The 10,404-nt window shown below is 47.0% G+C and overlaps 1 protein-coding gene across 3 annotated transcripts; it reads right to left on the bottom strand.

The window, feature by feature from the left end:
• Positions 1-5,527: 5,527 nt before the first annotated feature.
• KLF4 (KLF transcription factor 4) lies at positions 5,528-10,058 on the bottom strand. 3 transcript variants are annotated; one of them, XM_061163475.1, is made up of 5 exons: positions 9,673-10,052; positions 9,444-9,564; positions 7,771-8,764; positions 7,507-7,671; positions 5,528-6,536 (listed from the first exon to the last, which is right to left on the bottom strand). In XM_061163475.1, the coding sequence occupies exons 1-5, from the start codon at positions 9,675-9,677 to the stop codon at positions 6,361-6,363; spliced, it is 1,461 nt and encodes a 486-aa protein (XP_061019458.1). In that variant the 5' UTR covers positions 9,678-10,052; the 3' UTR covers positions 5,528-6,360. The 3 variants fall into 3 exon arrangements, with proteins under 3 accessions (XP_061019458.1, XP_061019457.1, XP_061019456.1); XM_061163474.1 differs by having other exon boundaries at positions 7,507-8,764; positions 9,444-9,560; positions 9,673-10,058; XM_061163473.1 differs by having other exon boundaries at positions 7,507-8,764; positions 9,673-10,057.
• Positions 10,059-10,404: the final 346 nt, after the last annotated feature.

Below are 10,404 nucleotides of genomic sequence, written 5' to 3'. Positions count from 1 at the left end.
GAAATCCAGTAACTACAGGTATTCAAGGGTACATAAGGAAAGCTTCCAGTGCCCTTCTGGAGCTCATGTCTGCTGGGGGAGCCAAGCCCATAAAATCTTTTTTAAAAAGTTTTTATTGAAATATAGATGATTTACAATGTTGTGTTAGTTTCAGATATACAGCAAATGACTCATGACTCAAATATATATATATATGTAGTATTTTTTCTTTTTATAGATTCTTTTCTGTTACAGGTTTTTATAAGATAGAAATAAAGAGTGATATAGAGAGGGTCTTGTTGGTTATCTATTTTATATTTAGTGGTATGTATAAAATTTTGTAATCTATAAGGATATGATTTTAAGGAAAGATCTAGATGGAAGGGGTGGGAGGGCTTTTTAAGAATTACCTATGAAGGATATATGAGTGCTTGTCGGGGGAATATGGGTCATTTGAGAAGCAGCAGAGACCAGCATCTGCCAGCAAAGGCTCAAAGGCTGAAACATCATGCACTGAGGGGTCCAGAGTAGTTTTGCCTGGCTGGTACACTTACAGTGTGATTGGACACTTAAGGAAACGAAGCTTGACAAGTAGTGAGGGGTCACAGTTTAAGGCTTTACCCACTAGGTCCTAGGGACGTTGGGAAGGTAATGAGTAGAGGAGGGGCTTGACCAGATCTGTTTGACCGGGAAAGCTGTGTGCTGAGACAGATTCAGGTGCTGTTCTTCCACTTCACACTAAAAGTATAAATCATATTCGTGGCAGAGTGATCAGCTCCAGAAACTTCTGCAGGAAACTTCCCCATCTTGTCTACCTTGACAAACGCAGTCTCCTGTTAACTGGGAGACAGAATGTCTGGGGCTTTTGACTCCTAAACAGGTTTACTGGAAGAACCTGGATGTTAGTAAATCCTTCTGAATTGGGGTGTATCCATTTTGCCTGTAGCCCTACCAGCCCAGCAGACTGGGGACAAAAGCATTAGAAAAGAAGTGCTTCGAGCATGCCAGCAAGAATGAGAAATAAAGACAAAACACTAGCCTGTAAAGGAAACCTTGGTTTCTTCATCCATAAAATGGGGATGAGAGAGGAAAATCCCACCCCTACCTTTTGTTTTGAGGATTATTTGAGGTGATGGAGCGTGTAAATGCTTCAGAGAACTCAGCCAGTTGTGCAGAAATAAGAGGTGACTATATATATCAGCAAAAGTGAAAGGGGTATGCTTGGCTTTACTGAAAAATTCCTTCCATGTGTCATGACAAAGAGACTCCGCTTATGGTTTTCACAAATTCACGATTCTTGTTACTTTCAGCAAGTGTATCTAGAGTTCCTTCAATTTCCCTGTAAATTTGCTTATCCATTTTAGCTTTTTTAAGAGGTCATGCAGGTAGAGTAGGGCTTCCCTGGTGGCTCAGAGGTAAAGAATCCACCTGCCAATGCAGGAGATGCAAGTTCAATCCCCCTGGAGAGGGATGGCAACCCACTCCAGTATTCTTGCCTGAGAAATCCCATGGACAGAGGAACCCAGCGGGAAACAGTCCGTGAGGTTGCAAAGAGTCGGACATGATTTAGTGACCAAACAACAACAACAATGCAGGTGGAGAATGTGAGTGCATTTGCTTTCTGGTCACCATTCAGTATGTTGATCGAGTACCAGGTAGTACAGATTCAAACATTATAGCTGAGATAGATGTTGTAACCCCACTCAACCTCTCAGCCTCAGATACCTTGGACTGGACATCCTTGACTATTTTCCCTATTTGATTTTAGATAATTGTCAAATCTCTACCTACAGCTTCATCCACCCATCTATTTATGTGTCTCTCCATAAACAGCTGTTTCTCCTTTCTTTTTCTGTTTAAATGATAACATGTAACATACATGTGGAAAGAAACAAAAAAGGATGGCAAATGGCCCTCATACTCTGGAACCTAATAATTATAATTATTGTGTTGTATCAATGAGAAATGTTCTAGTAGGCATACCCAAATGTCAGAAGGATTCTAGAAGTGTGAATTTATTTCCTGTCGTTGTTACTAAATTAGAATTCTATTTATTTCCTCCTTTTCCTTTAAGAACAAGTGGCGAATGACATTTGGGAGGGCGCGTTGCAACATGCTGACTCATTTAGGGTGTTGAGAAGACTGAAACAATTCGAAAAAGTGATATTATAGCACAGGCATCGGGGAAAACAATTAGAAAGATGGGCTCCGGATGTTTGTGTTTCCAGAGAAGCCACTTGACTGATATTCCTACACCATGCCCTATCTCCCCCGCAACTAAGTCAGCTGTCTATGGTAGCCTCGAGGGCAGCCCGAAAGATTTTATGTGTTTATGCTAACATTTTGGCAGATGGTTTCCTTTGCGTTTTGACTGTGACCAGGGCGTTGAACCCCTAGGTACTTCAGAAGGATTTAAGAATTTATTAGTTTTTTAGGAGATGGTGAGAAATTTACTCAAAATTTATTTTTTTGGGCTAAGTTAAAGCTTTCCAAAGGGTGTCTGTTCTCAACTTGCATTTTAGTTTCACTTAATGTGGGGAGGGGAGAGATATTATAATCAAATGCAATCAAAAGCATTCTGATTGGAACAGTACTATCTTTACATTTTCACGGAGTATAGAACATTCCGTGATATAGTCCACAGCATTCGTTATGTAGAGAATTCTTGGTAGTTTTGTATGAAATATGACTGAGTGCTCTGCATGTGAACAGTGAAGGAGTTTCCTAAACAACTTTTAGGAAGCAGAAATAGTTTCAGCTTAGAGCTGTAAAAACATGTCACTATACAATAGTGTGTAAAATGTGCTCAGGAAAGACGAGGAAATAAAACACATAAAAGGTTAATACACAATAATAAACACAAGGACAAAATGATAAATACACAAAAAAGGTTTGGGTAGGTCCGGATGGTGTGTGTGTGTGTTTTACAAGACAGGGAGAAAGGTGAAGGTGGGGAGATAGAGAGTAAGGACTATAAATTCACTTGTGAGTGTGTGGTATTATGCTGAATGGAGCTTCAGAAGCCAGAACAGGTGGCTACATAGGCTGCTAAATTTAGATATTCCCATAGATCAAAGTACAATGGGTCCCACCACTGCTTGTTTTAATATTTTCCCTGCAGATGTGCTTCCATGGCTTAAAGACTGTCTCACTTCAACTTCCTTATACTTAAAAAGTTATATGTAAAAATTGTGACTCTCCAAATCTGAAACAACTTTGCTTATTTCTAAAAACCGGGGACAGTTTTTTTAAAAGGATTAATCCCTGATTGTCCTGCTTGAGATGGTGAAGTTTCCTGTTTTAACAAACCCAAAGAAGATTGTAGGAGTCAAAACAGGTTCTCAGGTTCAAAGAATTATTTTGCTGGAAGAGGCATCTTGTTGGAAGGGAAGAGACTGAAAGTCTGTTGATGTGTAGGAAACACTATTGTTAATCCTGTGTGTGTGTTCGCGCACACACACACACAAGTTAAAATCTAGGACATATAAAATTAAATGTCATGAGGAAAATGTAATAAGCAGGCATCTCAATTATTGGGTACTTTATTATACAGTACAAACGGCTCTGTAATGCAGTAATGACAGTACACCCAGGAGCTCAGAACTGATAGGTACTAAAGTAAATAGTTTAGCTATTCGTGCATCTTGAATAGTTTTGTCCTGTTACATTTTTAGAAAATCTCACTTTAGATACCAATGCTTTCTTCTTCAGGTTAGAAAAAGTTAATGCAATATTTCCTCCCTATGACACAAGAAAATTTAAACACATTTACTGTGTCTCGGTATTTTATGGTGTTTCTTCTACCTGAGATGATAGACACTTAGTAAACAGGAAAATGGTAAAACAAGCTTTTGATAAACACTTTTCACACACATACTACATACCAGAAACCTCTGTATAAGAGAAAGGTGGATTCCAAGAGCAGGAACCATAATTTAATACAAAGAAAAGGGTAACAGAATGTCGACTGTTTAAATAATTTTAATTGCTCCTTTAAAAATAAAGTCTAAATACTTGCACCTATACACTTTTAAAAAAAAGTTTCTCCATTTAAAATACGTTCTTATTTTGGAATAGTTAGAAATGAAAAAATTTAATCCAAGAAAACCAGCATTAGTATCTTGATGTTTCCTTCCGGTCTTTACTCTTAATTTTCTGTTTCTTCTCTCCTTCAATGCACACATTTGAATTTATACAATTGGAATTATTCTGTTTAGTCTTATATCCTGCTTTTTCCACTTAACATACCTTGAGCATTTTTCCATGTCATTAAATATGCTTTGAATATGTTCTTGGCCACATAAAATTCCAACCTATTGATGCACCTGTTTTCTTTTAAGCTAAGACACATGCCACGTTTTCCAGTCATGCTGGACTCTTAAAAGCCAAGGAAAATACTTTGTGTTGATCCACCATGAGCCTCTTACGAATTTCTGTTTTTCATTCCATTTATAAAATGTACCCACAGTGCCAAAACACCTCTGAACACCAGCTATAATGGACAGGTAATAAGCAGTCTAAAGAAAATGCCAGTCAGCTTCTGTCCGCTTGACAATGTTAATTAGTCACCCACATCACCATTACAAATACATAATGTCAACAAGTGTCACAAATGCTTTTTTCCACTCTGTGACAGCCACAAATGAACTTCAGATTCTTGGGTATCCACTGTAAAAAAAGTTTTAAGCTTTAATAATTCAAGAAATATGCTACCAACTTCCAAAAGCATGGTTTAAAACGTACTCAAATTTACATTACCCTTGGTTTTGTGACTGAGTCATTTTTGCCTCTTTTGTTTCAATGAAACAAAAACGAAACAATGGGGCTGGCTTATCTGAGGACTGATGAAGTTTTAAAAATTTGCTAGAAACTTTGGTTCTACCCTCTTTTGGAGCTCTAAAAGTAATGTATCTGTTACACACAAAACATAAGTGAATCTTTTAATCCTCAGGAGGGCACTGTGGAACTGCGTTCTTGATATTGTCCGCTGTGGGGAGGTTCTTTTGTTATACAAATTGTTCTGAGTGCAAGGCCAGGCCTGGGAAAGAGACTTTTACATTTTCATTTGATTTTAAAGACCAAACCATAAAGATCTTTTAAAATGTGAAACTGGAACATGTATGTTTATGACTACTCTCATGGTAAACTGAGCAACCTGAAGAATGAGCCATTTCTACCTGGAAGTTCATAGTCAGGTAGGGAAACTGCTTTCCTATATCTTTTAACAAACATTTGCAAGAGAAACCTGAACTAGCTAAGTTTAATTCTATGATCATAAATCCTCAGAGCTTTCAGCCCACAACATTATACAGTACTCATTGTAAAACTAAGCAGTCTTTTAAAAGTCTTCTTTTAATCTCTTGAGATAAAGTCGGCTTTTTGGGGGTGCTTTTCCCGAGCTTTACCCACTGGGTTTAAACTGCAGTTTCTGTTATGTGCTTTTCCCGGGGAAAAACAACGCAAAACAAAAACAAGGCTCAGATAAAATATTATAGGTTTATTTAAAACTTAATTCTCACCTTGAGTATGCAAAATACAAACTCCACAAAATGTTCATTTTTTTTACTTTGTAGTTTACAAATATACAAAATAGAAGTTTGCTTAAATTTATATTACATATTTATTAAGGCAAGGAACTATATAGAAAAAACATTTGTTCTGCTTAAGGCATACTTGGGAATAAACCATTGTACAAATTATTGCACATCTGAAACCACAGTGCATAACAGACTGTCTGCATAAAAAGATTAAAGTAAACCAGGTGTATTTACCTGACTTAGGTCATAAATGTAGATCGGAAGACAAAAATAGATTTTCCTTGTCAAAGTATGCAGCAGTTTGAGAACTTTGGCCTCATTTGGTACCTTTAGAACCAAGACTTACCAAGCACCATCGTTTAGGCTATTAAACACCATTTTCTGTACCTGAATTTCTTCCTCTTCTTCTAAGATCGTCATAATGGCTTTTAGAAGGCAAACAGAATACAAGGTGATCTTTATGCTTATATTGCATCAAAACAATTCTCAAGGGGTTCTGGTCTTCCCTCCCCCCAACTCTCAGATCTAATTTATACCCTGATATCCACAACTTCCAGTCACCCCCTTGGCGTTTTGTAAGTCCAGGAATATATATATTCAAGTTGGATTTAGAATTGGAATGATAGAAGATCCAGTCACAGACCCCATCTGTTTTTTTTTTTGAGTTTGTCTTTTGGTTTCCTGTGTCTCCTGATTATCCATTCACAAGTTGACTTGTTGGGAACTTGACCATGATTGTAGTGCTTTCCAGCTGGCTTCCTCCCCTCACCGGGAAGACAGTGTGAAAGGTAAAAAATACTGAATTCTCTTCTGGCAGTGTGGGTCACATCCACTGTTTGGGGATTTAAAAGTGCCTCTTCATATGTAAGGCGAGGTGGTCCGACCTGGAGAATGCCCGGTCGCACTTCTGGCACTGGAAGGGGCGGTGCCCGGTGTGTTTGCGATAGTGCCTGGTCAGTTCATCTGAGCGGGCAAACTTCCACCCACAACCGTCCCAGTCACAGTGGTAAGGTTTCTCACCTAGAAAAGGAAAATAAAACTCGTTGGAAGCTATTCCTGAAGGATGAAATTTTAAGAACTTGGAGGCCAGACATCAAACCAACTCAAGTACCCCATTCCGAAAGGATCCAGGAAACATCTTTATACCTTCTCAAGGCTGTATTAAACTTCAGATCATAAACAGGAATTTTATGTGTGTTTTCTTTTGCTCTTTTTTTTTTTTTTAAAGGGAAATTAGATAATCGCAGAAAACACAAAAACCACTTAAAACTATACTTCTGTTGGACTTCTGTTCATTCTTTTGAGCAAAGATAGATAGGGGCAGGAAATGAATTTAGAAATTATGACTGTTAGCGTGTCTCTCCTAACCCAAACCAAGCAATAATAAATATCCTATCCCACTACAACTGGTTCTAAAAAGTGACAGGAGACGACTACTTTTCCTATACCAGTATTATTAATGAAAGCTATACCTTAGTGACCTTCTGTACCTACTTACATCCAGAGATTCTCTGTGGTGACAATCTTAAATCAAAATCTCAGCCAGCCTAACCATTAAGTCCTTGAGAGTTAAATAAAACCTAATTGTTAGGACTAGAGAGGGGGAGGGGGTGAACCCTGGGAAGGGAACAACCAGTAAAAATAGTGGAGAATACAAAACTGCTTAAGAAACTTATCATGACTTTGCACAGCAAGGCATAATTTCTTGATTACAAGGGCAATGCTTTGCTCAAACTCCAAGAGGCCCACCTGCAGCCTGGAATCTCCCCGCCTTTCAAAGGCCTAACAAAACTGCACTTTCAAGCACTGATACCATCCGCCCAGCAAAAGGCTCCTGGGCAAAATAGCAGGCGCCAGTTTGCTGTTCTCTCCTGTGATCCAGGAGATGGAGGAGATAGACTGCACCCCACATCCCAAGGGAGGCCCTGAGGAGTGTCGAGGCTGGACGTCAGCCGCCCCCCACCCCTTCCACGGCTTCGAGCCCTCCTACCTGTGTGGGTGCGCAGGTGTGCCTTGAGATGAGAACTCTTCGTGTAGGTTTTGCCGCAGCCTGCGTAATCACAAGTGTGAGTGGCCGTCCTTTTCCGGGGCCACGACCGTCTCCCCCTCTTTGGCTTGGGCTCCTCCGGCATGCAGGAACCGGGTGGCATGAGCTCTAGGGGTGAAGAAGGTGGGGTCAGCGTCATCCTGTGTGCCCCGGACGGCCGGCACACGCAGGGCTCCCCAGCCCCAGCTATGCATCCCCGGGACTGACCTTGGTAATGGAGCGGTGGGACCTGCGGCTGCATCTGGTCGGGCAGGAAGGGAGGGTAGTTGGGCCCGGGGTGGGGATGGAAGCCCGGGGGGAGCGGCAGGGCAGGATGACAGTCCCGGCTGCTCAGCAGTTCCTCCGCACCCAGGGTCGGGGTAGTCCTGCTGGGGAGCTGCCGCCCCAGGGGAAAGTCGTGCGCAGGCGGCCGGTGGCCATTGCTGAGAGGAGGTCCAGTGCCCAAGTGGGCCTCTAGGGGCCGACCGACGGTGCACGAGGAGACAGCCTCCTGCTTGATCTTGGGGCACATGCGTGGCGGCCCGCCGCTGTAGGGCGCTACCACCACCGGGTGGCTGCCGTCCGGGCTGCCTTTGCTAACACTGATGACCGACGGGCTGCCGTACTCGCTGCCAGGGGCACTTAGCGACGCCTTCAACACGAACTTGCCCATCAGCCCGCCACCTGGCGGCTGCGGCTGCTGCGGCGGAATGTACACTGGGTCCAATTCGGGCCGCAGGAGCTCGGCCACGAAGCCGCCGGAGGGGCTCACATCGTTGATGTCCGCCAGGTTGAAGGGAGCCGTCGCAGGGGGTGCAGACTCCCGGCTGTAGAGGAGGCCGCCGCCCGCGCCGCCCGGCGCCGCCACGCCCGGGTCGCCCCCGGCCCGGATTGGATAGCCGAAGCTGCAGGTGGAGGGCGCACTGGCTGGACCGCTGCTCGACGGGGAGGACGAGGATGAGGCTGATGCCGAAGAGGACACCGTGGCGGCCACGGACTCCTGATGGGACAGCGAGTTGGAGAGGATAAAGTCCAGGTCCAGGAGATCATTGAACTCCTCCGTCTCCCTCCGGGGCAGGAGGGCCGGGTTGCTGCTGCCGCAAGCCGCGCCGACTCCTCCACTCTCCAGGTCGGTGGCCACGGTCGCGGCCGCCAGGTCGTAGGGGCGGCCGGGAAGCACTGGGGGAAGTCGCTTCATGTGGGAGAGCTCCTCCCGCCAGCGCTGTGGGGACAGGACGCGAGAGAAACAGTCAGTGCTGTCCCTAAGTTGCCACCCGATGTCAGTGGTGGGCCCGCCGCGCCTACACCGCCTAGACACGGGGACCGGACGGGCAGGAAGGGCCCCGGGGTCTGTGGGTGCCAGTGCTGCAATCATGGCCCACACCCGGGTCTGAGGAGAGGCGGTGCGTGGATATATGGAGGATGTTAGGTTGTGTCTGCCCGATTGCGTGTGAGCGAGCGCCGAGGCTCGCCAGCCTGGGTCCCTCCCCCCGCCGGATCCCGGGGACGCTCCCGCCACCCCCGGAATTGGGACACCGAGGTTCTCTTGGGGCGCCCTCGCCACGGGGACGCCTACGCGCCAAGCTCACTCTGGCCCAGCCAGTGTCTGGGGACACAGACACCTCCCGCCCGGTGGCCCGCGCGCCCGCCCTGCCGCTCGCGCGCTCCGGGACGTGTGCGGACCCGGTGTGCGTCCCCGGCGGCTCCACCGCGTCGGGACCACACGCATGTACAGCTGAGCCATGGGCGCGGAAGCCATCCCGGGTAGCCTGCGGAGGAGCCCGTGCGGGGCCACTCCTGCCCGTCGTCTAGAGGTGCTCGGTGACCCCAGGGCTCCGCCCGTCCCCATCCCACCCACAGAAGCCCACCGGAGGGCCCCAAAGGCCCGGCCCGACACTCACGTTGTTCGGGGCACCTGCTGGACGCAGAGTCTTCTCCCTTCCCGCCGGGCCGGACGCGAACGTGGAGAAGGACGGGAGCAGCGCGTCGCTGACAGCCATGTCAGACTCGCCAGGTGGCTGCCTTCGGACCGGGTGGGGAGCAGAGGCAGAAATCAGGGGCCACTCTCGACCGCCGCTCTGGCGCGTCCCATCTGCCCTCACCCCTCCCTGCGCCCCGCGCCGCACCTACCTCATTAATGTGGGGGCCCAAAAGGTCCTCGGGAGTCCGAAGCAGTAGGGGTACCCGAACCCCAAAGCCAACGAAGAGGAAAAAAAAAATTAGAAACGAAGCCAAAACCCAAAACCCCAAATTGCCCGAGATCCTTCTTCTTTGGATTAAATATAAAAGGGAGATGCCTTAAAAAAAAAAAAAAAAAGTTCCTTTGTATACAAAAGTTCTTAGAAAAGTTGTAAACTCGTAAAAATAGACAATCAGCAAGGCGAGTTAAGTAGGTCCGGTGGCCAGGATGCGCTCTCTTCGACTCAGCAGCGTCCCCCACCGCTGTCGCGGTCGCCGCGGCTATCGCCGTGAGCGCTGGGGCTGTGGCCGGGGCGGCGGGCGGGCGGCGCCGCCAGGTGAGACTGGACGCGGTGGCGCGGATCTGCGGACTGGGCGGCGGCGCGAGGCGCGGAGTCCGGGGGGCTGCGCGGGGCGCGCGCGGCCATGGGCGCTGGCCGCGGGCGGGTGAGTGGGTGGGTGGGGGGCCGGAGGGGCGGGGAGGGGCACTTGGCGGCTCCCGGTGCCGCCGCCGCCCGCCACCGCCTCTGCTCCCCGCGCGCCCGCAGCCGCGCTCGCTCTCTCAGGCCGGGGAACTGCCGGCGGCCGCCGCGCGCTCCTTACTTATAACTTCTCCGCTCCCGCCCTCCCCCCGCCTCCTACCCGCTGCGCGACGGGGCCCGCCGCCAGGCCCCGCCCCTCCCT

This window comes from Dama dama, chromosome 16 (assembly GCF_033118175.1).
Source record: "Dama dama isolate Ldn47 chromosome 16, ASM3311817v1, whole genome shotgun sequence".
Classification (NCBI taxonomy): domain Eukaryota; kingdom Metazoa; phylum Chordata; class Mammalia; order Artiodactyla; family Cervidae; genus Dama; species Dama dama.
This window is presented reverse-complemented; position numbering and strand designations above follow the sequence as displayed.